The sequence below is a fragment of the Sus scrofa genome, chromosome 5, assembly GCF_000003025.6.
Source record: "Sus scrofa isolate TJ Tabasco breed Duroc chromosome 5, Sscrofa11.1, whole genome shotgun sequence".
Classification (NCBI taxonomy): domain Eukaryota; kingdom Metazoa; phylum Chordata; class Mammalia; order Artiodactyla; family Suidae; genus Sus; species Sus scrofa.
The window spans coordinates 19,725,188-19,752,939 of NC_010447.5; the positions used below are offsets into that span (position 1 = coordinate 19,725,188).

Sequence of the window (27,752 nt, forward strand, 5' to 3'; positions counted from 1 at the left end):
CTTCGCCCTTGGGCGCTGCTGTGTGCCCCCCCGCTTCCAAGCGATCCTTTGAGAGGGGGAGGAGAGGCTGCGAGGAGTGAGAGACAAGCGGCAGGCAGAGGAGAAGGGAGGGGGGGAAGGAGGGGAAGCCGGCCCGGGAGGAGGAGAGAGGCGAGGAGGCGGCTCTGGCAGCGCGCGGCGGCGGCGGCGGCGGCGGCGGCGGCGCGGAGAGCTTGGACCGGGAGCCCAGAGCTCGGCTGGGCAGCCGGAGAGGAGGAGCCACAAGGAACTGCAGCTCAGCCAGCTTGGGCCGAGCCTAGAGACACCGGCCTGGCTGGTCCTCGCCAGCCGCAGGTGGGAAGGGGCTGGGATGGGGGGTGCGGGTCTCCCGGCTAGGGGCTGAGTCTGAGCCGAGGTGCTGTCTCCTCCCTCTGTTTCACAGACAGAGGCTGAGCATGGAGCTGTCCCCCCGCAGCCCTCCCGAGATGTTGGAGTCGGATTGCCCGTCACCCCTGGAGCTGAAGTCAGCCCCCAGCAAGAAGATGTGGATCAAGCTTCGGTCTCTGTGAGTCCCCCCGCAGGGGGTGGGGGGTGGTGGGGGGAAGGGATCTTAGGGAGTCTGGAAAGCGGGGCGGAAGGGTTGTGGTGTAGCTGAAGCCAGGCCGGTGAATTCTCTTGGGCACACATGTTGGTAGGTGCGAGGAAATAAGCTACCCTGACACGCGTGGCCAGGCCACATGTGCAAGGTATGTGCGGAGCAAGCCGGCCGGTTGGAGCGGGTTTAGGAGTTGCAGGGCTAACAGTGTGCCTGCGGACACCCCCCCCTCCTCCGGTGACACATGCAGCACAGAGAGGTGGCACAAGATTTGCAGTGTGGCAGGGCTGCGGACCAGCAGCATTCAGAAGGTGCCAGGCTGACTCACACGTATCCATGCGCAGGGTTGTGCAGATATGACACACAGATCACATGTGTGTGCATGAGTGTCCAGGGGTCACAGAGGTCTGTGTAGAGTGGTTGCATACAGATGCAGATCTAGTGCATGGGGATACTTGTGCCAACCTGTGGGTCATATATATGTCGGTTGGGATTGGTGGTTTCTGCCTCCAGCAGCCTACAGGGCATGGGGGTGGGGATCGCCCCATACCTGAGCTGCTCATTTCTCTTGGGGCCTGGAAGCCCACTTTTCCTGTCAATGCTAGGTGACCCAGCTGGGATCTAGAGAAGGGGTGGGCCCCAGACCTGGGATCTGAGGAGGGGGTTATGGAGCCCCTACCCAGGAGCTGGGGTGGTGGTGAAGAATGATTGACGGACAGGGGCAAGGTAACTGTCAAAGCCTTTTTGTTGCTGAAGGATCCCCAAGCATATTTAGGCATCTTCTCTTATTGTTGCAGGAAGAGGGCATGTGGGGAGGAATAAATGGGAAAGGGAAGGACTCAGGTGTCCCATACTCCAGTTCCAGGGATGGAAAGGAACTTTTCTTCCTGTTCCTCAGAGGAGATGATTGGGTCAAAGACAAGCCATGCATCATGTTTATCTCCCCATCAGTGCCATCGGGTAATCTCTGCAGTCTGTTGGTTCTTAACCAGAGAGTAAGGGAAGGTGCTCCTCTCCTGCTCTGAACCCCCACCCCCACCCCCGTGGCCCTATGAAAGAGGCTGCGGATGTTTGGTGAGAAAATACAGGAAACACAGCATTTAAACCCAGTTCCTCCCCAATATCCTCAATAGTGAGCATTGAAGCTTTCCATTTCAGGGTTCTGGCAGAGGGAGGGATGGGGGTAGAATATAGATAGATGCTTATGATTGTGTCGTTTTAAAAATACTGCACCTGTGGCGATGAGACAAGATGACGCCTTTATATTGGGCCACTGGGTCTGATTTACACACTAGCGAGGCTTACACTTAGAGAGGCTATAGGGAGAACGGAGGCATGGTGGGCAACAAGGCTTGGAATCCAAATGTGCTTCTCCGTCCCCTCCTTTACTGCCTCTGGCCAATGTAATCTGTGGGCTCCATGAAGCGCAGCCTTGGAATGAGGTTCTGGGATGAAGAAATGGAAAACCGGATTGATTTTTGTTGGGAGGACCACCCAGGTGATTCTTGATAGAAAACGCTGCTCTGTTAATGGTAACTAAGCTGGGAAGAAGAGTAGGTAAGGATGTGGTTGAAAGGTAAAGCAGGGACCCCAGGGTCTAAAGGGGGAGAATTCAGGCTGTCCCAGGATGCTTCCCCCCAGCACTAGTGGCTCATCGCATTCCTCCCTGGCCTCCATTCCAGATAGCGGGCCTGCAAAAGAACAGATTCTACCAGGTTCACTTTCTCCCACACTTTTCTAACCAAAAGCCTTACCTGGAAGCAAATTGCTGCTATGTCTTCCTTCAGTGTGAGACGTGCTCAATGGCGAGAGAAGAGGAACCTCAGAAGGAAATCTGGGGAAAGAAGAGAGTAGAGGCAGCTGCTCCTGGAGAGTGTGCTGGCTGACATGTCCTTACAGGAGATCAGAGTGGACAAGGATCACTAATCTTATTGATGAGATCGTTCTGGCTTTCACTCACTTCAGCAGTCTGTTCCTTAGGAGTGCTAGTTGCATGTAATAACTTACCCAGAAAAGTTCCGTCTCCTCAAAGTTAATCACCAGGAATAGATTCCCAGTCTCATTATTTCAAAGCAGCAGAAGATCTTGATATCAAGGTAGATCCCGAGTTGATGGCTTATTGGATTTGGTCCTGTTTGAATATTGAGGAGGCTTCGTCAATCAGATGAAAGGAAATGAAAGGATTTAGGGCTTTTGCTGAGTAGGAGAGAGAAACAAGTCTGGGGTCGTGCGGTTTCTGAAAAGGTGAGCAAAGGGGGCATTTCCTCCTTTAAAAGGAAATAGATGCCCTACCCCACTCCCAATAGGCCTGGGTGGAAAGGGACTATTTAGTCTGGGAATAGGGGAGTGGACCTGATTATCTCAGGACTAGATACTGAATAGAAATGAAAACGGATGGAATATATATATATTTATTTATATACTGATATATAAATAAATATATATATATATTTATATACTGATATATAAATATAAATATATATATATTTATATATCGATTCCCCTTCTCAACATATCCTATCTCCCCCACCCCAACTACCCTTTTAATTTCTAATCTGGGACACCTAGATTCTCTCTAGGGAAGCTGGGCCTGGTGTTTTTTTTTTCTCTGGTTGAAAAAGCCCATATTAATATAATTATGCAGGGCAATTTCTTCTTGGGAAGGGCATCAAGCAGTTCTGTTTTCCATATGAGCGCTCTGCCAAAGATAAATTCAGAATCTGGAGCATATTGGCTGGAGAGTCTCTAACTGTGGGATTTCACCTCTACCTCGCAGGAAATTTTCCTAACTAGTTAGAGTCATACACTGAGGCCTGAGAGAAGCTGAGACAGACAGTTTGGGGATGGTGGGTTGACCAGGATGAGTTTCAGCATCTCTAACCTAAGATGAAGGATTGGACTTGCCTCCTCTGAGACCAGAGGGCCTTGAGGAGTATGGGGAGGGCCAGTAGAAGTTGAAAGGGTTTTCTGTGTCTTCTGCGAAACAAGAAAAACTGTGAGCAGAGATTGCTTTACCATTCTTAGCTCATTCTGTCATTCAGCAACTATTAATTGAGTGCCTCCTATGGGTCAGATGCTAGGGATATAGTGGTGGACAAAATGTACATAGCTCCTGATTCTTTGGCTTGTAATTAGGTTCAACTCCATCAAATGGAGTGGAGAGTATGTTAGAACAGGCACTCAGTTCTTCGTTTTGCTACACCCACCCAAGTGGTAAAATTCAATCACTTTGGTTTCTGCCTCATCTTTTCCTTTGAGGGGGTTATACACACAGCAAAAGCACATACATGAATTCTCTCTCTCTCCCCCAGGATAATACAAGTATCACTCTGTTCTTCTCTGCTCCAGTTTCTCCTGAAAGAGGGACAGAACTTCCCTCTTCCTTGGGACAGTACAGACACAATCCCTTTTTCTTCTCCCTTCTCCACATGGTGCTTACTGAGGCTCCTGTGGTCTAGGCCCAATGTCCTAAGCTGTAATTCAAGGTCATTTCAGGGGAGTTGAAGTAAGGACCCCAATGGAGATTATTTTTGCTCATCTTTGTTTCATCAGAATCTAGTGTGGTACCTGGAACATAATAGGTACTCGATAGTTGCTGTTAAATGAAGAAATGAACAAATGAATTAATGAATATATGTGTATATGTCACAGAGCCAGTTCTGTCTCTGATTCTGTGGTGCATGAGTTCCCGTGTGCAGGGGTGGGGGAGAGGGGGGGAATGGGGATGAAAGAAAGGAAGAGGTTGTTGTTGTTATTGTTTTAAAGGATGATATTCAAAAAGTGTGGGGGTATGAGGACCTCAGAACAGAGTCTGGAACTGAAGGAGTTACAGAGAGGATACAGAAACAATCTGGACATGCAAACGAGACGTATCAGGATGAAATTGTGAATGCCTGATGTGTATACATATATATTTGGGTACAGGTTGATGTGTGTGACGAGGACAGTTGGTGGAGTCAGACCTCTGTGATAATGCCTTTGTTTTTATGTTTATAAATGGCATGTGCGATGATAAATATGTCAGGATAATAAATATGCACTTAACCTGAATACCCGAAGATGTCCTGTGTATGAGTGAGATGATAGATGTGTGTACGTGAGTGTATGTGTAGGTAATGGGATAATACGTTATGTGTGATCTGGTGTGTGTATTTGTGACACACTCAGATTTCTTGACATTCCTGGGGAGAGCTAATGCACAGGCGGAAGAAGCCGAGGGACTGGGCTGGGTGCTTCACTGATGTATCCCACCTTTTGGCCTCATTTTGTATGTGCCTCATGGAATGATCTTACCAGTTTTGAAAACCTTTCCCTGCATATGGCTCTGGAGCTGCTGTGAAGATTGCAGGATAAACTGCAAGTGGCTGCCTAGACCTCTGGAGAAAAAGGAGCATCATTTCTCCCAGGCCTTGGCGGGAATGATTTTCAGTGCCTTGCCCCCTGGATCGGCCCTTCCGCCTTTATTTCCAGCCATGGCAAAGGGGATCTCTCCTCCTGGGTTTCTCTTTCCACTCTCCCATCTGATGTCTCGATTTTCCTCTATCAGCTCTGTCCTGAATGAGGCATCTTTCGATGGTGGAGGGTGGAAAATTCCTGCAGGAAGGTGAAGGGGAGGTGCAGAGATAGGGGAAATCAAATTCAAATGAAAGGAAGAACTTCACAAACCTCTGGTCAGAATACCTGGCTGGAGGGAGTCAGGGAGGCTGGGGGTAGTAGCGAAAGAGCATAGGGAATAGTGGGGGGCTTTGGGTTTGAGTTCATGTTCCCACCTTGCTAAATACTAGCTGCATGATCTTGAAGTCACGTAGTCTCTCTGCATCTCAGTTCTTTATTTGGTATCATCCACGCGAAAGTGGTCTTTAAATGGTGAAGATTGGAGTTCTTTCAACATGGGCGAGCTTGCTGTGTGAAGAGGCAGCAGAATGGGAATACACGGGTGACCACTGGCTTGGATGGGGAAAAAATAAAGACTGAGGAGGCAGAAATAGGAGTTCCTGTTGTGGCTCAGCAGGCTAGGAACCTGACTGGTATCCATGAGGAGGCTGCAGGTTCGGTCCCTGGCCTCACTCAGTGGGTTAAGGAGGCGGCGTTGCCACAAGCAGCTGTGTAGGTTGCAGATGCAGCTTGGATCTGACATTGCTGTGGCTGTGGTGTTGGCCCTCAGCTGCAGCTCTGATTTGACGCCTAGCCCAAGGAACTTATATATGCCCTAAAAAAAAAAAAAAAAAAAAGAGGTAGGAATAATTGTGACGTAATAGGTTTGAGTCCTGGTGACTGGGACATGATTTGGATCTTGTTGAGTGGTTGTCTGGAGCGGGTGAGGCGAGTGTCTGAACTTAAAGAATAGAAGGCTGGACGGGGCTGGAGGAGGGCTGTTCCACAAAGGGTGTGGGTCCCTGAGGTCCAAAGAAAAGAGAGAAACTCCTTGTCATGGCTTTTCAAGTGGTCGAACTAGAAGTGGACGAAGCATGTGCAGTTCTAAGATGTGGTGGGTGTAGGGAGCCCAGGAACAATTGTTGGTGAGTCCTGTGAGCCTTGGAGGAATTCCCCACTGGCATTTATCCTGTCTTTGGGCCTGGAGGTGACATGACCAAGGATGACACATCCTATTTTAGAGCATCTCTGAAGTCCCTTAAAACCCAATATCACTCTGCTTGCACAGGAGCCCCAGGAGGCCGATTAAAAAGACAGAGAGGAGATCCCACATTGGAGGTTGCATTTATCACTTTGGCCAGGAGGAGGGTGAAGGGTTGGGGATGATGCTATGGGACTGGAAGGCCAGGTGAGAGACTCAGCAGGAGAGATAATTGGATGCCTCTAGACCCTAGACCTGCTCCACCTGCCCCCTGTCCAGGAGCTCCTGAAGTCAGTGAAGTAAGTGCTTGTCTTTTATCTCCTCCCCCTCCCCCTTTTTGTCACTCCCATCAAACTGGGAAGGAGGAGCTGGGAATCCTTATAACAGATCTTTCCTTTTTTTTTTTTTTTTTTTTTTTTTTTTGTGGGCGCCCACAGCATTCTGAAGTTCCCAGACCAAGGACTGAACCTGTGCCATAGCAGTGATTGTGCCACTGCAGTGATGCCAGATCCTTAACCTACTGTGCCACCAGGGAACTCCTCTTTCCCTCTCTTTTGAATCTTTCAAGGAATCATGGGAGGATTTGTTTCCAACTTTGGTGCTCCCCCTGCTTTCCTCTTCTTTGGTTCCTCCTGCATCCTTTCCTCTGCCCCCTCCCTCCTTTGCTCCTGTCCTTCTCTGGTTTCTCTTTCTCTGCTGGGCTCTGCTTGCTCTCCTCCTCTCTCTTTCCTTTCCCTTTGACTTAGCCCCTCACTCTAGCCTTCAGTGTTCCTACTCCTCCCTCACCTTGGCCAGGAGTCAGGAACCCCTGGGGCTTTCCTTGGCCCAGGCATTGTTGCAGGGATGGTTCAGAGCAGGTGCACTGCAGGCACTCTTTGGGGCCAGCTTAGGAGTCCAGCCTCAACTCCGGTATTCCGCAAGGGCCTGTATTTTGCCTCCTCAGTGACCTCATCCTTCCAGTTCCTCTGGGGAGGAAGCCAAGTAATTGCCTTTGGATCTCAGAGGGGCTGATTTTCACAGGCCCGGAAGTGGAGGAGCTATTTTCCAGCTCTCTTCAGGACAGCAGCAGAGAAAGGGGGACAGAACCAGGGCAGCAGGTGGGGTGCAGCAGAGACCAGTGGAAGACTGGAAGTGGTTAGATAATGAGATTCTCTCCTAAGGGAGGACGACTTTGTGGTCTGAGAGAGCTGGGGGAGAGAATCCTGGGAATGGTGAGGGGGGCAAGCTGGAACTTGAAGGGAAGAGGGGCTACTGAGAAGGGCAAAGGAGAAAAGCGAGTTGTGATCCATTCACTGCAGGGAGGTCCCTGGAGTCAGTGCTCTTGCCCCTCTGTCCCCCACGTCCCCAGCTCTGCAGCTGCTCTTCTCCCCTCAGCTCCTGCTGCATCTTCTCCCTGGCTGGGAAGAGAACAGCAGGTTAGGATACGACTTCAGCATCCCAGAGCTGGCAGAAGTCCACTGACGGAGCTGCGATGGGGTTTTGTTGCAGAAGGCGGGCTTGGAGTGGGGGAGGGCATATCCACGGAGAGGCCTGGGTCCAGGAGCTGGGAGGAAAGCTAGAAAGGGGGTGCTCAGGTGGTACTGTTGGATGCAGCCAGGCCCCCAGGTCAGTTGAGTCCGCAGCTGCAAATAATAAGTCAGAATTTGCAAATAATTATGGTGGCTGCAGCGGGATGATTAGGCTGCCAGCTGGTGTTGGCACCATTTAGGTTGAGAAGGGAGCTTGGCTTCCAGGGGGCTTAGTGATTGTCTGGCAGGCAGGACCTGGGGGCTAGAGAAGCCTCTTTCTTTCCGATAGCTTGGCTTCCATGCTCCCCTGTTTATCAGCTTTTGCACATCTAACTTGGCACCATCCCCCTAGTTTTCTCCTCTGTGCCCACCTTGTTTGGAAACTTCTCAGGGCCTGGGATGAGTGAACACACATACACACAGTGTTGCCAAGCTCCCTAAACCCCAACAATCTCCCTATAAGCAGTAGCTTTAGAGATTCCATTCTGAAAGAAATATAATAAATCTCATGGCAGCAGACTCACCCCAAAGACTTCTTTGCCTCGCCTGTTCTCGTCTTTTTTTTTTTTTTTTAAAAAGGCTGCACTTGCAGCATATGGAAGTTCCTGGGCTACGGGTTGGATCAGAGCTGCAGCTGCAGGCCTACACCACAGTCATAGCAACACTGGATCTGAGCCGTATCTGCAACCTATGCTGCAGCTTGTGGCAACTCCAGTTCTTTAACCCACGGACACTATGTCAGGTTCATAACCTGCTGAGCCATGATGGGAACTCCCCTTTGTGTCTTTTTTTGAAATGCCAAGAAAATCTGCTGCTGTTTTCATTGCAATGAGATGGATTGAAGACAGATGCAGGAGACCTTCTGGAAAGTTCATGGAGGTTAGATGTAACCTTCCCATGATAAAGCCAGCTTGCCCTCCTTTAAAGAAAGCATCAGGTTAGGGCTGAGCTGGGTAAAGCAGTGAGCCATTCAGAAAAGATAAACTCCAACCAGGGAATCAAGACCCAGGCGCCTTCCTTCCCTAGGGCCTCCAACCCAGGCACTGAATCTGGGGACCACAGCATCTTGTTACGGTGGGAAAACTGATGCCTATGAATAGTTGGTAATGTGGAGGGCAGGGCTGGGACCAGACTCAGGTCCCGCTGATCCACAGTTTAGGGCTGCTCCCATCACACTGGCAGTCGGTCCCCTGTCAAGCTTCCAATTCACATGCCCATTCCAGGCCACCTTCAACATCTGTTAGGTCTCCTGGAAGCAGGGCATCTGCTGGGAACATCTGTTGAGATGTGGTTTGGAGGGCCGGTGGGATGGTCCACGTGGAGGTAGTTAATAAGCAGAATTAAATAGTGCAGGGAGGGAGTTCCCGTTGTGGTGCAGTGGAAACGAATCCAACTAGTATCCAAGGTTTGAACCCTGGCCTCGCTCAGTGGGTTAAGGATCTGGTGTTGCTGTGAGCTGTGGTGTAGGTCACAGATGCAGCTCAGATCCAGCGTTGCTGTGGCTATGGCTATGGTGTAGGCGGGCAGCTGCAGCTCTGTTTTGACCCCTAGCTTGGGAACCTCCATATGCCCCAGGTGCATCCCCAAAAAACAAAAACAAAAAATAGTGCAGGGAGGGAGAAGAGGTCTGGACAAGTGAGCCAGAGCCTGAGTTTCTCGGGACTGGGGGCCTCCTCTTTGATTAGCCTTCCTGAGCTTCTTGCCCACCCCGCCCATGTTCTCCCTCTTTCAAGGGCTGAAACCTGAGGACGAGGTGACTCACTTGTGTGCTGAGCAGGGAGCTGGGATATTTGGGTTCTTATTAGTCTGGGCTGAGGCTCAAGCTGCTTAGATCACCCCCTTCCTCAGCTGAGCTGAGCTGCTGGGTTGTTGCTAGGAACACCTGTTAGAAACGGCTCTGGTCAGGAGGTGGAGGGGGAGCTGTCTTCAGACACACACACACACACACACACACACACTCCTCCTCCTCCTCCTCCTCTTTTTCAGTGTTTCTCAGACCTTTTATAGCACTTTTTACATCTCCCTTCTCTCTCTGCCCCTCTCCATCATCTACCTCTACTCAACTGGTTTCTATCCCCCCCATCCTGCCCTGTTCTCCCTCGACGCTCCCTCCATCCAGCTCCTCTGTCCAGTGTCTAGAGATGTCTCACCACCGCTGCCATGTCAACCTGAGGCCTGCCGCCTCCCAGGATGGCACCCCAGCTCTGCCACCAGAGGGGCTATTTTTATCTCTGGAGCCACCCCCGCCACTGTGCCCAGCCAGCTGCCAGAAGCGGGGCTGCTTGTATAGTAATGAGAAGCCAGGGGAGTGAGGGGAGTGGCAGTGCTTGGGGAAGGTGGGAATTTGGTTGGTTCTTGTTTCGTGAGCTGTGTATCCCCAGCTTCTGCTTCCACTGCTTTGATGGTCCCTGTGGAATAAGGAGCTGGGAGGGGGAGCCCCAGACATCTGGCGTGGTGGTGGTCAGGAGACAGGGCTTTTCCACATCAGGGGCCCTAGGTATGTGGGTGGGCACAGGGACTTGGTTCATGGAGGACTTTTAGTGAACATTTGCTGGACTAAGTAAAAATTACATAGTTTTGCACATATGCATCACTTTATAGTTCCCCAGGTGCTCTCATATGATCTCATTTGATGCTTGTGAGGATTCTGTGAAGTGTATATTTACCTGTTTGGAAGACATGGAAACTGGAGCCCAGAGTGTCATGTCCAAGGTCACACATAGTGATCAAGTCTAGGTAAAATCTCTTGATTTTAATTCACTCCTCTTTCTATTGGATTTAGCCATTTTCCTCAGTTCTTTCAATTTCTGCGATTTTTGGAGCCTTTAGATCAATCAGCCAGTTAGTTAATCCCTTTCCCCACAACCTCCCCCCACCCACATTCACCACCCCCCCTTCTCTGACCAGAGGCAGAGTCTCTTATGGTTTGTTCTTTCCCTATTCCAATTCCTGTTCTTCAGTGCAAATGGGGAAGGGTGGGGATGGACCAAGGAGGGAGGCATTATAGTTGGGCTCCTTTAAAACTACACTTAAGGGCTAAAGGAAAATTCACACTGGGGTCACCACATCTAAGCCTTGCCTCCCACCCAGAGGACAGTCTCCTTAGCTCAGAAAGAAGCAGAGTGTGGCATGTGTGTATATGTGTGGGTGAGTGGAAATGTGTGAAAAAATTTAAAAACCATTTATTTATCTATTTATTGGCTGTGCCTGCAGCATGCAGAAGTTCCCAGGCCAGGGATCCAACCTGTGCCACAGCAACAACCCAAGCCACAGCAAAGACAATGCCAGATACTTAACCCACTTAGCCACCAAGGAACTCCCATATGTGTGAATGTTCCCCCCCACCAAGGAAGGAATGATGGTTGATTAATATCCTTTGTAATTAGGAATAGTAACTAATGGGCTGGGGTAAACGTGTGTGGGATGCATGCTGGGGTGTATGTAGGTGGGGTGATGTGGTAAGCCATTATTTGTCCAACCAGCTTTGGTTCTACTGGGCAAAAGAGCAGAAGGATGGGCAAGATATCTTCTTTAAAGCTTTTCTAGTCTAAGAAATCTCTACCTTTCAGTCGGTAGGTTGAAGTTAGTGCCTTTTTGGCTTAGTTGGTTGGGCCTGGAGTCAGGTGAGGGAGAGGAGGGGGACTGGTTTGGTGTTTTTTGGTGTTCCAGGCTGGGTGCAGCTGGCTACCACCTGCTCACACTCTCACCCACCTCAACCTCTCCAAGCGAGCAGAGAAGGCCAAATTACTTGTCCCACCTCTCCTGGGTGCAGTTATAGGTCTCTGAGTCTGGGTTTAGTCCTTTCTCTCTAAAAACACTTACCACCACAACAGACCTGCTTCGTGGCTACCAGGACTTCACTAGAACGCAGCTTCGTAGTCATTTAACCTCCATTCCTCTCGTTCCCACTTCCACTTGTTTTGGTAATTTCCCAAACTTCATTTGTTTATAATCCCTCAAGGTTATGGCACAGCGACAAGGTGTTTTAATTTCTCCCTGTTTTTGGTGGGTAGGGGTGCGGGGAAATAGACTTCCCATCATAAAATCCTGGCTCTTGGCCCTTTTCCTTTCCTTTCTCCTGTCGTACTCATCCCCACACTGCCCCCAGCCCCTATATGAGGGAGACTGTAGTCCTAGAGAACTCACTTCACCGGCTGCATCTGGCTTCACCCCCAGCTCTCCTCCTTAGCCCCGCCCAGCCTTTCCACTGACCAATCGCAGCCCCAATGCACTTGTGCTGGTGACGTCATCCCACAGCCAATCAGGAGGCGGGCTGGGGCTGTATGCGCACGTTCACTTACCGCTGCAGCGGCTGGATTCTTCTTAACCTGAGCAAGAGCAAAGCTTGGAGGAGGAAGAAGGGGTCTTGGTCCTTAGACCCTTTCTGGGCTATGCCATCATTTCTCCCTCTGGGCTGGATTGACCTTACTCCAGTTGATTCACAGTTATTTCCCAGGACTCGTTTTACAGATGAGAAAACTGGGGCTGGGAAAGTTAAACTTGCCCAGTTTCTCAGTTTTGATGAGCAAGTCCTCCTGACTTTCGGTCCCTGCTTGAGCGAGGGCTCCCCTCCCTGCTGAGCAGGTCTCTGGGTAGGGATCCCCGGATCCCTAGCTTCAGCAAGCCCCTCCCCTCCAATTTCTAGTTCTCCTCCTGTCTTGCTTTCATCCTTTTAGGTGGGTTGAAGCTCATTTTGAAGAATGGCCCTGGCAAAAGACCCTGGGAGGGAATTGAATCTGCCTTAGTCCCGTTGGGGGGCTCCTGCTGGGCCCCTTCCTCTCCATTCCAGACTTCCTCTCCGGGACAGATTCAGGATGGTTCCCTGGCCCTGCACCCTTAAGCCTCCTCTAACTCATTCCTTCTCCCCAAAGAGGAGCCCCACCTCCTTAGAGCTAAGGGCTGGCCTGTGCTATTTCTGTCCTTTCTGGGATTCTTCTGAGAACAGATTCTTGTTTTCAGTCTGATTCAGATGTGAAACTTTTCCCGTGGCCTCTCACCCAGTTGTTGTGGGCTGGGTCTCTGCCTCATCACTCCTTCCTCCAGCCAGGCTCTTCCTGTTCCCCTCCCCAAAATTCTCTCTGGTCAGTCACTCAATTTTGCTGAGACCTGGAGAAGGAAGTCAGGGGCCCAAGAGGGAGCCATTCCCCTCAGGGGCCTGGGTGCCCTGGGGACAGCATTTTGATATTCCGAAGTAGGAAACTTTGATTCCCATGGCAAGCCCTGTTCCTGTGCAAAGGAGTCACCTCCAGGGCCCCATCCTCAGGTAGGCCCAGGGATGAGGAAGGGAGAGGGGCGGAGGAGGACAGGCTGCTGTGGGTCTACTAGTTGTAGTTTGGTGGAGGGGAGGGATCAAGACTTGACACTCCCATATCGTGTGTGTTTGTGTGTGTGTGTTTGTGTGTGTGTGTGTGTGTGTGTGTGTGTGTGTGTGAGAGAGAGAGAGAGAGAGAGAGAGAGAGAGAAAGACTTGGCAATGGCAAGTGATTTAGTGTTTCCCCTCCTTCTTGCCTTCCTGGCCCCCATCATCCTCAGGATCTCACATTTCTCCAATATCTCCTCACCTGGTCCTGAAAACCCAAAAGGGAAATAGAATTCTTCTCTCAGCTCCCAGCCCCGTAGCTTGAGGCTGCCCTGTGACGTTTTAGGGAATGTGGATGCTGAAAGTAGCAGCAGGGGGCTTGGAAATCATCAGATCATCTGATGGGGCCTGGGGAAACTGCAGTCTTCTGGGACTTTGGGATTGGTAGCCGGGAGCTGCCTTTTCCAGCTGGCTGCATAGAGACTGGGGCCTCCAGGGGTCAGAATCTGAGGCATTCCTGTGGTGCAGGGACAGAAGGTAAAGGAGGGAGAGGTGTGCTGGTGAACCAGAGCGAGGGGTGGCATGGAACAACAGTTGGGAAGCTTCCAGTTTTCCTTTGGTCTGAATGAGAACTGGACACGGGTGAGCATCCTGCTCATGCAAGCAGAGGGGTGGCAAAATGAGGGCTTTGGGGAAGTCTGGGGTGGGGGGGTGGTTCGTAAGTCTGAAGGACGTTAGAATCCACGAGGCCCCCCGCCAGGCCAGGAAGCTTTGTGCAGGGGAGTTATGTAACTTCCCGAGGAGGAAGGCCAGCACCTGGATCCTTCCAGCTGCCTGAGTCCAGGTCCCCTCCTTGGACTCCTCATTTGTCAAATTTATTCTTTAATCTTTCTTGCCCTCCTTCCTGCCTCCCTTCTGGTATCTGGAGGTGTAGGGTTCAGATTTCAACAGGAGCTCCTGGACAAGATTGAGAGGTGGAGGAGGCGGGAGGCACTTGGAGGGAAGGCCGTGTTGAAAGCCAATCTGCAACCTCACTCTTCTTCCCAGGCGCTCCATTCAAGTTTCACAAACCCTGGCTCTGAGATATCAGTTGTGAGTGCTGGGGGATAGCACCCCGCCTGATTGATCTGTCCCCTTTCCCTTTTGTTTAATGAACATTTACTGAGCATGTACTGTGTGCCCTGAGCCCAGCAGCCTTGATAGACGAATCACTGTCAGTGCCATCAAGATGCCCCCAGCCTCTTGTGGGCTGGCAGACATGGTCACCCCCTGAAGCACAGATGACTGAGACTGAAGGAGCTGTGAGGCAGTGGGGTCCAGCCTCACCCTTGACGTTTGGTGCACAGTTAGGCCTCAGGAGCGTGAGTTGTAGGCTTGCTGACCTGATTGAGATTGACAAGCTGGTTGATCTTGGACTAGCCATATAACCTCCCCCAAGATGATTGTGAGGCTCAGGTCAGGTTTGTAATTATAAAGAAGTGATCATGGCCATTATCATCCTCTCATTTCCTGATGGGGCGGGGGTGGAGGGCTTCCTAATTACCAGCCTCCATCCAAACTAGGCTCTCTTTTTTCCGCCCGGACTTGGGATGGCGAAGGCACGCGCTTGCTGGGTTTGAGGTGTGAGCTGGGTAAGGCCTGTGTGTGATGCTGATCAGTTAATTCCCATTCAGGTCATATTTATAGAGCCTCATTGTATATGCCAGGTCCTTAGCATACATTATTTCATTTAATCCTCTTATTAACAGCCCTTCACAGGTGGTTTATTATTATCCACACTGTCTTATAGATGAAGGAACTGAAGCTTGAAAATAAAGGTTCTCAAACTTCAGCGTGTATGAGAATCATCTCTGATGTTTGTTAAACATGCAGATCCTTGGACCCAAACCTTAATGCTGTCCAGGGAGGCCCAGAATCTAAAATTTTCACAAGTATCCCAGGTGATTCGGATGCCACAGGTCTACAGGCCACATTTTGACAGGCACGGATTAAGAATGAGTGACTTGCCCAGGGCTCAGAGGAAGTGAGAAGTTTGAATGCAGGACTCTAGCCTCCCAGAGCTGTGCCAGGAACCCGTTTCTGCATTGGAAATAGGGGTAGCCATGCCTTCCCGCCTCCCTCCCTCTCTCTAGGCCCATTGTGAGGATAAAAGGAGATAATGTAGGAGAAAGCGCTTTTTAAAATGTAGAGCTGGCAGCATTGTTAGAGATTATGCGAATACATGCAAATGAGCACCCGTGGGCTTGGCTGCTCAGTTGGGGAGCCTGTGTTTCCCAAGGTGGCTCAAGAAAGAAGAGGAGTTCCCCCTTGTGGCTCAGCGGGTTAAAAACTCTACTGGTATCCATGAGGTTGTGGGTTCAATCCCTGCTCTCGCTCAGTGGGTTAAGGATCTGGCATTGCCATGGGCTGTGGTGTAGGTCGCAGACGAGGCTTGGATTTGGTGTGGTTGTGGCCAGCAGCTGCAGCGAACTTACATATGCTCAGGTGTGGCTGTAAAAAGGGCTGATCCAGGTGGAAGATTTAGGCTAGGATGGGAATCTGGGGGGATATGGAACCAGAGACATTTTTTCTTTCTTCCCTGGATTGTGTGTCCCCAGATTTGAGGTCTCCTGGCCACAGGGACTGACCGGGAGAGGGAAGCCCCAGCTTGTGCCTTGGCCCCAAAGGTGGAGCCAGACCTCTTTGCTCTGTGAGCTCCAGTTGGCTCCTAGTCGCCCCTTTCCAGCTCATTGACTGGAAAGCCTTTTTTATGTCATTCAGCCTCTATTCCTCCTCCCCAGTGATGCCTGAGCTGAGGCTGAGCTGTACTGAGCCCAGGCTCTTTCTTGTTGAACAACCTGCTCTTTCCACCTGGAGTTGGGATAGCAGGAAGGTGGGCAGAGGGATTTGAAGGTAGCCCACCGAGGAGGCTTCAGTGTCACCCTCCAACTTCTTTCCCTGCCCATTTTCCCCTTTCCTTTCTGCCCCACTTGCATTCAGACTTGTCCTTGGCCAGGACTGCTGGTCCCGGAGGTGAGAGTTGACCAGTGATGATTCCTGGGGCTGGCTGGCTATTTTGGGCACCCCTATTCCAAAGCTGCTGAGACCCCAGGTTTCTAGAGTTGCTTCTGTTCGGGAGTGCCATTGTTCTCCCTCCCCCGGCATCCCTGGGAATTGATGCTAATTTCAGCCTCTGGTCCCTGACTCATTCTCTTCTCCTCCCTGACTCATAGGGCGACCTTGGGCTTCTGAAGCCCCTCTCAGTGGGGAACTGTGCCGGTCACTGGTTCTCCCCACCTTGGTTTTGGATGGGTTTGGGCAGGGCTGGGGGAAGGAGCCGGAGGGAAATGTTCAATCGCTTTCTTTAAAATTACCATCGAAAGTCAGAGAGCTTTGCTTTGTGATTGCCTGGGCTGGACTCAGACAGTCAAAGACCAGACTTTTAAGAAGCCTCCCAGTTAATCACCATCCCCCAGAATTTGTGAGTGCAAAAAAAGTGAGGGGTTGTCCCTTCAGGCAAAGCACTCAGGAAGTGAGACACCTGACCCCACCCTCACTACTGTGGCTCTGGGGGAAGCTGATGCCAGCCAGAAGGAGGAGGTAGGTTCAGTCACCCTTTGCCAGAGGTTTTCTCTGGAACAGCACTGGGGAGGCAGGGGTTAATCCTGCCTTGTCCTGGTTGATGGATTCTGGAATCATAATCCATTAGCTCTGCCTGGGTGGAGTGAGGCCAGGCGAAAGCATTCAGATTGGTCTTTGTTCTGCGTCTTTGCCATCCCTGCCAGGGACAGTGGAGCTGTGGACATGTACCCCCTCCCCACCAAGATCAAGAGACATAATGGAGGAATCCTGGGTGCTCTTTTGATGGCTGTTAATCCCAAAGTCCTCTCTCAGCGGGGAAATAGACGGTTTCAGTCTTATTTAGACTATGAAACAGATCATCCCCCCAAACCTCACCCTAGGGGCTTGTACCTGCCCAGGCAATCTAAACAAGAGTTTTTCAGGAAACATTAGTTAAAAGGGGGGTATTGAGAGGTCAGAGGGGGTCGGGGGCCATGGAGGCAGGAAGAGCCCGGGATTTAACTTTGGGGGGTAGATAAACTTAGTACAGGCAGTGGCAAGCGCCTGTGATGAAAAACCTTAGCTGCTGTTACTCTGTGAGAAAGATGAAGGGTTTGTAGAGTGCTGAGGCTGTTTCTGTAAAATGCATCCCATTAGAGGGTATCCGGTTTTCATGACAAGGTGGCAGTGCCTAAGCAGGTTATCTGTACCCACCCCTACAGGCTGCGCTACATGGTGAAGCAGTTGGAGAACGGAGAGGTGAACATTGAGGAGCTGAAGAAAAACCTGGAGTACACAGCTTCCCTGCTGGAGGCCGTCTATATCGATGAGACGCGGTGCGACTGGAGATACTGGGCCTCTGGGAGAGACCCACACACAGAGGAGAAAGATACCAGACAGACACTGTGATCTCGGGACAGGGAGTCAGACAGAAAGCGGGAGATACACACGAGTGACAGGGCCAGAGCAGGGCTGGGAGGGGAGCAGACACGTCTATAGGTAGAAATATCCCCAGAGTTAAGGAGGCAGAGACAAACACCCATGTCAAGAGGAGGAGAAGACTGTTCCAGAGCTGGACGGGACCTTAAAGCTCATCTGGTCCTCACCTTCTTCCTGTGCAGAGGCCTTCCAGCCCTCTGCTGCCCGGGATAGGAGCCACTGGTCACATGTGGCTCTTGGGGCTTGAAACCGTGGCCAGTGTGAATTAAGATGTGGATATATACAGGTTGGATTCTAAAGACTTAGAGAAAAGAATGTAAAATAGCTCATTAGTGTGTGTGTATATATACTGTCTTTTGTCTTTTTAGGGCCGCGCCCACGGCCTATGGAGGTTCCCAGGCTAGGGGTCAAATCAGAGCTACAGCTGCTGGCCTACACCACAGCCACAGCAACTCAGGATCTGAGGCGTGTCTGCAACCTACACAGTTGCTCACAGCAATGTGGGATCCTTGACCCACTGAGCAACGCCAGGGATCGAACCCTTGACCTCATGGTTCCTAGTCATATCCATTTCTGCTGTGCCACTATGGGAACTCCTGGTTTTTTTTTTTAATTTTTTTTTTAGGACGGCACTTATGGCATATGGAAGTTCCCAGGCTATAGGTTGAATCAGCGCTGAGCTGCTGGCCTTCACCTCAGCTACAGCAATACCAGATCCAAGCCGTGTCTGCGATCTAAACCACAGCTCATGGCAATGCTGGATCCTTAACCCTCTGAGCAAGGCCAGGGACAGAACCTGCGTCCTCACGGATACTAGTCAGATTCGTTTCCACTGAGCCCTGGAGGGAACTCCATCAGTATATTTTATATTGATTCCACATCGAAATGAGAAAAGTTGGGTGTATTAGGTTAAAGAAAATGTATCATTAAAATGAATTTCACCTGTTTCTTTTTACCCTTTGTGGCTGCTAGAAAATTTGGTTCCTTATATGTGGCTTGCATTTTATTTCTGCTGGACAGTGCTGCTGGTCTGTAGCATCCTCGACGGATGCAGTGTCCATCCACTGTCTGCTTGAACACTTTCAGAGTTGGGAGTCTCACTACCTTACATAGTGACCAGTTTCATTATTGGAGACCTCAGATAGAGAAACAGAAGTAAAAAGACTTAGTGAAAGAAAGGAAGGGGAGGGTCGGAGAAGGGAGAGAGCCAGTGTGAGAGTCCGCAAGGGGTGGGGTGTGGACGGGCCCAGGGTCTAGGCTGTGGAAGCAGCGGCTGTCTCTCCTCTGTGACTTCCCTTCTGGGGCCTCAGACAAATCTTGGACACGGAGGACGAGTTACAGGAGCTGCGGTCTGACGCGGTGCCTTCAGAGGTGCGGGACTGGCTGGCCTCCACCTTCACCCAGCAGACCCGGGCCAAAGGCCGCCGAGCGGAGGAGAAGCCCAAGTTCCGGAGCATCGTCCACGCAGTGCAGGCCGGGATCTTCGTGGAACGGTGAGGCCGGCCCTGCCCTGCCTCCCTCTGCCTCTAGCGGTGTCCCTCTTTCCCAGCCACCCGGTCTTCCAGGGCCCCACAGCACCAGCAGCCCCACCTGTTCAGACCCCAGCCTCTGGCCCCACCCCAGGCTTGTCATTCTTCATTCTCCTCCCGCAGGATGTTCCGGAGAACCTACACCTCGGTGGGCCCCACCTATTCCACTGCTGTCCTCAACTGTCTCAAGGTGACCCTGGGGTTCTGAGGAAGGGGAGAAGGTTGGGGGGTGGAGTAGTCCTTGGGGTGTTCAGACTCTGTTTTTACCTTCCTTTTTAACTGTCATTCCCATGTTCCTCAAAAGAACTTTTGCCACTCAAGAGGCAAGCTCCTGACTTCTTGTCACTCCTGTACTGAGAGATACCTGGAGAGAAAGAGGCCTGGTTCACCACTTCTTTGTTTTCTGGCTTCCCAAGCCTCTGTAATCATTGGGAAGTCCTCCTTGAAGTCTAACTGCGGCCCTTGCTGCTGTTGGGATTGCCCCCCCCCCCATTGGGAGTCTCCCAGCCTAATTCCTTATTTTTCTACAGAATCTGGACCTCTGGTGCTTTAATGTCTTTTCCTTGAACCGGGCAGCTGATGACCACGCCCTGAGGACCATCGTTTTTGAGTTGCTGACTCGGCACAACCTCATCAGCCGCTTTAAGGTTGGGCAGCCTCCTTCCTAGTGGGATTCTCCACTCCCGCCACGCCTGTTCTTAGAGTGGCACCAAGCGGGTCCACAGGCTCCCTCACTGTCAGGGAAGTCTCCTGTGCCCACCCCGGTCTAGCCTTCCCTTCACTTGCTGCAGTCACAGCCACTGCCTTCATTTCTTGCTTTCTAGGGGAAGATTCTAGCCCTGCAACTGTCCAGCTCAGGATTCTGCCCTCTCCCCCTTGCTCTGTCCCCTGGCGGGCTGCAGGTTCAGCTGTCCGATGCAGCCCTCCTGCCCCTGGAGGCCTAGAGTCCAGATGCTGTCAGCTGGTCCCCTGTGGGACTAGCATCTCTCCGTTTGGTGGGGGGGGCTCTTCCTCCCCTCTCCCTCCAGCTCTAGTCTCTGTCCAAGGAATTTTATGGAGAGGATCAGCTCTTGGCAAGGCTAGGTAGGGCTGTCGGAGGGGAGGAGGGGGTTGTGGACTCCATTTGCTCTTCAGCTCGGCTGGCCAGGAAGCACAGGGGATTAAAGCTCTCTTTAGATCCTGTGCCAGGAGGGAAAGGGGGCTGGAAAAAGTCAGTTCCATGTGGAAAAACCACACTTGGAAGTGGAGGGCAAGGGGGGCTGAAGAGTTGCAATGGGGTTATTTGGTCACGTTAGGGTGGAGGGAACGTGCGTGTTCTGAAGAGAATGAGAGACTCAGAGGAGTCCAGTTGGAGGCCCCTCCTAGAGGCTCTGGAGAGTCCCCTGCCTCCGTCTGCCTCTGCTTTACTGAAACAGATCATCGAGAGCCTTTCCTTGACCCCTGACTCCTCCTTTTACAACTCCCTAGAGTGTTTCCAGAACTTTCCTGAGATGCTCGGCTAGGATTTTCTTCTGAGGCCTGTTCTTCTGCAGTTTTGTTTTCTTCTCTCCAGTCCTGCCCTCTCCAGGACAGACAACAGCAGGCTGCTCTTTTTCCTAAGACTTCCTTCCAGCTCCTCTTTCTCCAAACTGGTTCTCGGACTTACTCCAGACACCAGGTTCTCCTACAGGTGCTTCCTCACCTGGACGGCCTGGTTCTGGGGGACCCCAAGAATGACTGCATCAGGTTGGGTCTGGCCCAGCCACAGCCTGCTTTGCTCCAAGGCTGTTGGAGAGAGGAGCCTTCTTGCTCCAGTGTCTCTCCCGGGAGACACCTTAGCTGGAGCCGCCCTTCTCAAGCCCCACATTCCCTTCCTGGGCACCCAGCCCCTCCCCTGCTCCCCCCTTCCCTTCCCTTCCTCAGGGACACCATGGCAACGCAAAAGCAAGGGCAGTTGTCACGGAAACGGTCCTTTAAATTCCGTGAATTTGGGGCACAGCCCTCCAGGGGTGGGGGCAGGGGATGTTGGGGTCCGACTGACTAGTGGCGCCTCTTCTGGGTCTCACCGCTGTGGTTCATCTCTACAGAAGCTTCCCCTGGTCCTGAACCCTGCTCTCCTCCCAGCCCCAGAGATCCAGGGACAGGAGCAAATACCAGCCCTGCCCTCTGGGAGCCTGGAGCCTCTGAAGGAGGCAGATGTAGCCCTGGGGCTTATGCACAGCTTGAGGTGGGATTGAGTAACCCCACAGAGCTCTGGCTTTCAGGGTCTTGTGTGAGTGGGGTGGTTGGAGGGTGGGGGAAGGCTTCTCAGACGAGGGGTGATCTGTCTGGCTAGAGGGGTCTTCCCCCCTGGGCGTCTTATTCTTTCCCCTCCTTCTGGGCCCCTCCCCATGGTACTGGCTTAGGGATGGGTGGGGTGGTAGGAAGGAGGGGAGATTTCTTTTCTCTTCTGAGAAATCTCCTGGGAAATCATAGTAATTATAACTACTCTTTAGAGAGCACTTACTAAGTGCCTGTACTTATCACATTAAATTCAAGGTAGGTGGTATTCTCTTCAGTCTGCACTTCATACTTCAAGTAAGTGTCTGAGGCACAGGGAGGCTGGTGACTTGCCCAAGGTCACACAGCCAGCGGGTGGTAGAGCCGGAATGTGGGCCCAGGTTCACTGGAGGGCCAGCCCTCTCCTCAATCCTCTTGCCTTCTAAAGAAAGAGGGCCTCAATCCCTGGCACCTCCACCCCATCACCACCCACAAAAACAGAGGGCCTTGCTGGCCCCTGTCCTCAGCCACCAGCCATTCCCGCGTGTCTTCCACGGATCTCAGTTTCCTCCCTCCTACTGCAGATTCCCACTGTGTTTTTGATGACTTTCCTGGACGCCTTGGAGACAGGCTATGGGAAGTACAAGAACCCTTACCACAACCAGATCCACGCAGCCGATGTTACCCAGACGGTCCACTGCTTCTTGCTCCGCACAGGGATGGTGGTAGGTGCCCAGAGATCACCCTTCTGTGACTCAGGGTCTTAACGGCTGCAGAACTGGCAAGTCTGGATTAGACTCCCGTTTCCCGTTTCTTCTCTTCGGCTCCTCCCCTTTGGCATCCCAGAGTCTTTACAGCGTCAGATTGTACTTACTCTAGAGAATTCCTGAGTGGACCCTGACTTCCTGGGCAACCCTGGGGATGGGAGGCAGTGAGCTGTTGCAGGTTGGGATGGAGGAGGGTCTTTGGCGCTTCCAGGAGCTGAGCGGCCTGGCTGCATTAGCCCCAAGAGCTGGCTTGGAAGAATGGAAGGGCTGGGCTGAGTGGTCTGGCCTGTGTGTGGAGGTCTTCAGGCAGAGGGTGCCAGGGCTCAGCCCCCTCTCACCCTCTGTCTCTGTCTCTGTCTCTCTCTCCCAGCACTGCCTGTCGGAGATCGAGGTCCTGGCCATCATCTTTGCTGCAGCCATTCATGACTATGAGCACACAGGCACTACCAACAGCTTCCACATCCAGACCAAGTGAGGGGTGGGGACGTGGCAGGGGCACGGGGGGCAAGCGGAGGCACAGAGGGCTGGACAAGGTGACCTTGGGCTTTGCAGGTCAGAATGTGCCATCCTGTACAACGATCGCTCAGTGCTGGAGAATCACCACATCAGCTCTGTTTTCCGGATGATGCAGGACGACGAGATGAACATATTCATCAACCTCACCAAGGATGAGTTTGTGTAAGTGGGGAGCTGGGGGTGGGCACCCCTAGAGGCCCCTCCCCTCCCCCTCTGTTCCCACTTCCGGGACCTCCTGCCTGGCAGGGCTGGTCACTCCTTGGTTTCCGTCCCTTTCAGAGAGCTGCGGGCCCTGGTCATCGAGATGGTATTGGCCACAGACATGTCCTGCCATTTCCAGCAAGTGAAGTCCATGAAGACGGCCTTGCAGCAGCTGGAGAGGTGACACCTGGTGGGGTGTGGCCAGGGATAAGCCAGACTGAGGGGTGTGTGAACTGGGGGTGCATCCACGTGGGTAATGGGTGTGCCAAGTCTTTGCCAGGCTGTGGGAATGCTCCTGGCCCCAGGCATCTGAGTGCATCTCGTGTATGTGGTGCGTGTGCGCGCATGGCTCTGGGTTTGTGTGCAGCCCAGGCAGCCGGTCCACTGCACCTGGGCTGGGGGCCTGAGACGGCCATTCTCAGGACAACTTGAGGACAGGCTGAATCTGGAATGTTGCAAAAATTGTCCGGCCGTCTGGACTCGTTTCCTTACCTGTGAAATGTGAAAATGATGGGCCTCCCCCCAATAACAGCCCGCCGCTGGTGCCTCCTCTAAAGGGCTATCAGGAGAGTTGTGTGAGGTTAAAGAAAGAGCCCAGAACAAATGTTGTAATTACGTCTCTTTTTGCTTAAAAGTGGGTGGGAGAATAGAAAGGTAAGAGAGAACAGACTGTGTTTGTGTGTGTCCTGAAGGTGTGTGTTAATGTGTGGTGTCTGCGTGTGCAGTGTCAGAGCGTGTCATTGTTGGGGAATAATAATAATAATTATTATAATAATCATTATAGATAGCATCTACCGAGCCATTATTAGGTGCCAGATACTCTTCTAAATACTTGTACGTCACTTAACTCGCAGAACAACCCTGTGTGGCAGATTCTGTTTTCATTTCCACTTAGGACTGAGGAAAATGAAATCTGGAAATTTTAAGTAACTTGCTCTGTGTCACACAGCTAGTGTGTGAGAGTTGTGACGGGGATTCGAACCCAGCCCTTTGATCCTGGGAGCCTGGGCTGCTTCCTTTATGTGTGTGTATGTGTGTGTGTCTAGCCTCAGAGGGTGTTTGGAGTTAGAGCTGAGAGAGGGCGTGTGATGGGAAGTTAGGAATGGTTCAGCCTTCCTTTTCCTAAAAGATCATTCTCCCTTCTCTTGCCACCTGCTCCGACAGGATTGACAAGTCCAAGGCCCTGTCTCTACTGCTCCATGCTGCTGACATCAGCCACCCGACCAAGCAGTGGTCAGTTCACAGCCGCTGGACCAAGGCCCTCATGGAGGAATTCTTCCGCCAGGTATGGGGCATCTTGGGCTGCCTCTCTCGGGGGCCTCCTCTCCGCGTTGTTCTCCAAGTTCCCTCGTCCTACTCCAGCTCTTCATTCAGCTGCCTGCAGCTGCTGACCTGACCCCAGACCCATGGGATAAATGGTCATCTCTGAATAGCTTAACAGTAATTGCTGGCAGTGGCGTTCCATTTGCATGTCACCCATTTCCAGGTCAAAGGCACAGAGATCCCCCTTCTTCCCCAACAGCCCCTCCCCACCAGCGGCACCCCGATCTGTAGACTGAGGTGCTTCCCCACCCTTTCTGCTCCTCCAGGGTGACAAGGAGGCAGAGCTGGGCCTGCCCTTTTCTCCGCTCTGTGACCGCACCTCCACTCTCGTGGCACAGTCCCAGATTGGTGAGTGTCCCGCCCTGGAGGGAGGAGAGGATTGGAAGGGGAGACAATGCTGGCTCGGCTGGGGCGGGACAGCTCCAAGTCCCCACCCCTCAAAGCCAGGCTTCCCATTCAGGCCAGCCTGCTGTGCTAGAGCATGGGGTGTCCTGGGCAGAAGGCCAGGGAGTGTGATGGTGGGGAGTTCTCTGGGGTCACAAAGACATCATCCCAAAGGCTGTCCCCACTGGGAACTTGTCAGCCCCAGGTGACCCCAGGCAGCCATAACCTCTGCCCAGCCCCCGGGTCAGACGCCTCCATTGTGTCACCCCTGTGCTGCAGGTTTCATTGACTTCATTGTGGAGCCCACATTCTCTGTGCTGACTGATGTGGCCGAGAAGAGTGTCCAGCCTATGGGGGATGAGGACTCCAAGTCTAAAAATCAGCCCAGGTGAGGGTGGCAGGGTTGGCCAGGAGCTACAGGGAGGAGGTACATGCATGGCTGGGGTGAAGAAGCTGGTGACTCTAAACCCTCTGCTGTGGGTCACACTCAGGGGCAGAAGGATGGGGGCAGGGGCTGTGGCCCACACCTGTGTCCCTTCCACCATATTTTTGTCTTTGTTGCCTTTCTGCTAATCTGCTTTTGTTTTCCTTCCAGTGGGAGGGAAGGCGTGGACAGAGATGGGGACTGGGGGTACCTGGCGGTGGGAAAAGAGGAGAAGGACAATCTCCTTGAGCCCCCCCCCCCGTCTTCCATCCCCCCCACTCCGAGGCTGTGAAGATGGTTCTGGAGCGGGCGGGGTTTCACGTCTGCACTGTGGGGGGTCCCTGCTTCTAGCTTCCAGTGGCGCCAGCCTTCTCTGGATGTGGAAGTGGGAGATCCCAACCCTGACGTTGTCAGCTTCCGCTCTACTTGGACCAAATACATTCAGGAGAACAAGCAGAAATGGAAGGAACGGGCAGCAAGTGGTGGGTCCACCGGGAGGATGCGGCCGTGGGGGCAGGGCTGCTGATGGAGCAGTGGCGGGTCCATTTTCCTTAACCCCCTGGAGCTACCCTTTGACTCCTTCCCAGAGCTGGGAGGGGAATTGCTCAGGCTGCCGTTAGATCACAGGAACGACTGACTAGCTGACTGGTTTGGACTGTTCTAGAATGGGTTCTGAAAAGACAGCCATATTCCACAACCCAAGGGACCCCATGCACCTGGTGGCCTGGCTGAGGTATCACATCCTTAGCGTGGGAGCTGAGGGTTGTGCATTTTCGGGGAGAGGCTCTCCCCAAGTGGGCAGGAGTCGAACATGGCTCAGCTTGAAGGAAGGGGGTTGCCTGAGAAGCCCTTACTTCTCTCCACACGTTCCTTGGGCTTGGGGGAAAATACTGCTTGGTCTGGTTCCAGCTGCCTTCATGCCCCTCTGCAGGCATCACCAACCAGATGTCCATTGACGAGCTGTCGCCCTGTGAGGAAGAGGCCCCGGCCTGCCCTGCTGAAGACGAGCACAACCAGAACGGGAATCTGGACTAGCCTGGGGCTGGCCCGGGTGAGCCCATGTGGTGGACGGGGAGGGGCTTGAGGTTCTGCAGGAAGTGGGGCGAGCTGGGTGTCGACAGGCTTCTTTGAAGGGTCCTCTCTGGGGTTCAGCGCATGTGAGGGTCTCCCACTCTCCAGGCAGGAAAATGGAGGAAGTGAACACAGAACTGAGCTGGGGAGCGAGCGGGAAGTGGGGGGTCCTCCTGCCCCTTCTGTCCCAGGCCCTGCAGGAAGAGAGGAGGCAGCTCCTCCGCCCTGGGTGGGGCCCTGCAACTCCTTGGTGAGGGGTCGGAGAGGAAGCAGCCAGGGTGTAAGAATCCGGGAGGGCAGCTGGGCAGTCTTCTGCTCCAGCCCCGGCCACCTCCTTGTAGGGCACTTTTGGGCACAACTACACGTGGGACTGAATGGGGATCTGGCGGGACAGGAGGAAGGTAAGTCAGGCTGGAGATGAAGGCGAAGGTCAGGGCACTGAGGCTTCTTCCTCTTCCCCCAGGTCCTCTTCGAGTCCAGAGTCTTCGATGTCATCAGCATCATCCATCGGGACTGGCTCCCCCATCTGCTCCAAGGGAGCATGGAGGTCGCGGAACAGACAGCCCACCCAAAGGACAAATGCCAGAGATTGTGGGGTTGGGGGAAGGGCCCCTCCCCACCCGACACCCATTGGGGCGCACTTTAGTCTCCCAGCGGCCAGACTGGGGAACTTCAGGCCCCCAGTGGTCACTGTGTCCATCCCCCTGCCTCTGGACTCTCCCCATGGCCAGATGACTGGCTGGAGGGGGCCCTTCCTGGAGGCGTCCCAGGGCCTGGGGGGAGGGGCAGAGATGCCAGCCCCCTGGGCCCTCCCCCATCCTTTTTGCCTCCAAGTTTCTAAGCAATACATTTTGGGGGTTCCTCAGCCCCCCACCCCAGATCTTAGCTGGCAGGTCTGGGTCCCCCTTTTCCTCCCCTGGGAGGGGCTGGAATAGGACAGAAGGCTGGGGGGTTCCAGAGCCCTGTGCACGGGGAGGGGGCTCCCTCAGGACATGGTACCTTTCCAGGGCCTGGGGATGGGGGGACATCCTCTTACCCAAGACCTGCACGGCCCCGCCCCCGCAGCCTTCCCTCTCTCCCATTCTGAAATGGTGACTGGGGGAACAGGAGCCATTGGGACCAGGGGCTGAGAGGAGGCCTTTCCTGGGATCCTCAAGGACTCGGGACTGGTCTCGGCCCTGGGGGCTTGTCACTTGCCCTGGCTGAGTCCTGAACCCATTGCCTCCTTCCCGTCCCCTGGGGCTGGGAGGCTCCCATCCGACCAATGTCTGTAAAACGCTTCGAGGTCTTTGCAGCAAAGCACCGTCAGGTTGCTTTCTATGAGCGCAGGTGGCAGAGATCAGCTGGGCTGGGGGTCACGGGTGTGTGGGGGGGTGAGGTATAGCCCAGACAGAGGATCCCTCCCCTCCCAGCACCCGCCCACTTCTGGGGCCAAGAGGGCCCTCCTGGGAGGAGTAGGGAGTGGGGGGTGGAAGGCAGATGGGGAGGGGCTCAGGGCTGCTGCTGTCCTGTCTTCTGAAGGGAGCCCAGCCAGGCCCCTGCTCCATCCTCTCCTCAGGCTCCTCTCACCCCGCTTTGTCCCAGGAAAGGTTCAAGTCCAGGTGACTGCCCTCCTCCTCTCTTGTACATACCAGCCATGCATTTGTACAGTGGGCCCTGTTCGTGTGAAGTCATATCACGGTCTCTTAGACCTGCCACCGGCCACTTGTCCCTCCTACCCCACCCTGAGTGGGGCAGAGACGCATGTGACTCACCCCTGCCCTTGGTCTCCCAGAACCCTGCTATCGCCAGAGATCAATAAAGAAGGGAGACAGGCCTGCTGTGTGTGCTGTTTGCCGGGTGAAAGTGCACGGGGCATCTTGAT

At 53.0% G+C, this 27,752-nt stretch overlaps 1 protein-coding gene across 2 annotated transcripts; it reads left to right on the forward strand.

The window, feature by feature from the left end:
* On the forward strand, positions 159–27,705 carry PDE1B (phosphodiesterase 1B). Of its 2 annotated transcripts, XM_003126207.6 has the most exons (16): positions 159–333; positions 422–544; positions 17,219–17,332; positions 18,746–18,928; positions 19,088–19,154; positions 19,495–19,611; positions 21,787–21,927; positions 22,340–22,440; positions 22,522–22,647; positions 22,765–22,866; positions 23,851–23,971; positions 24,276–24,357; positions 24,673–24,781; positions 25,169–25,299; positions 25,749–25,868; positions 26,352–27,705. In XM_003126207.6, the coding sequence occupies exons 2-15, from the start codon at positions 435–437 to the stop codon at positions 25,850–25,852; spliced, it is 1,608 nt and encodes a 535-aa protein (XP_003126255.4). In that variant the 5' UTR covers positions 159–333; positions 422–434; the 3' UTR covers positions 25,853–25,868; positions 26,352–27,705. The 2 variants fall into 2 exon arrangements, with proteins under 2 accessions (XP_003126255.4, XP_003481646.1); XM_003481598.4 differs by lacking the exons at positions 159–333; positions 422–544 and adding an exon at positions 10,947–12,920 and having other exon boundaries at positions 26,352–27,071.

Bases quoted from the DNA above. Each gene is read 5' to 3' on its own strand.
- PDE1B (XM_003126207.6), top strand. From the start codon at position 435: ATGGAGCTGTCCCCCCGCAGCCCTCCCGAGATGTTGGAGTCGGATTGC. The intron at 18,929-19,087 runs GTGAGGCCGGCC...CTCCTCCCGCAG, and splicing joins GCCGGGATCTTCGTGGAACG to GATGTTCCGGAGAACCTACA. The intron at 19,155-19,494 runs GTGACCCTGGGG...ATTTTTCTACAG, and splicing joins CTGTCCTCAACTGTCTCAAG to AATCTGGACCTCTGGTGCTT.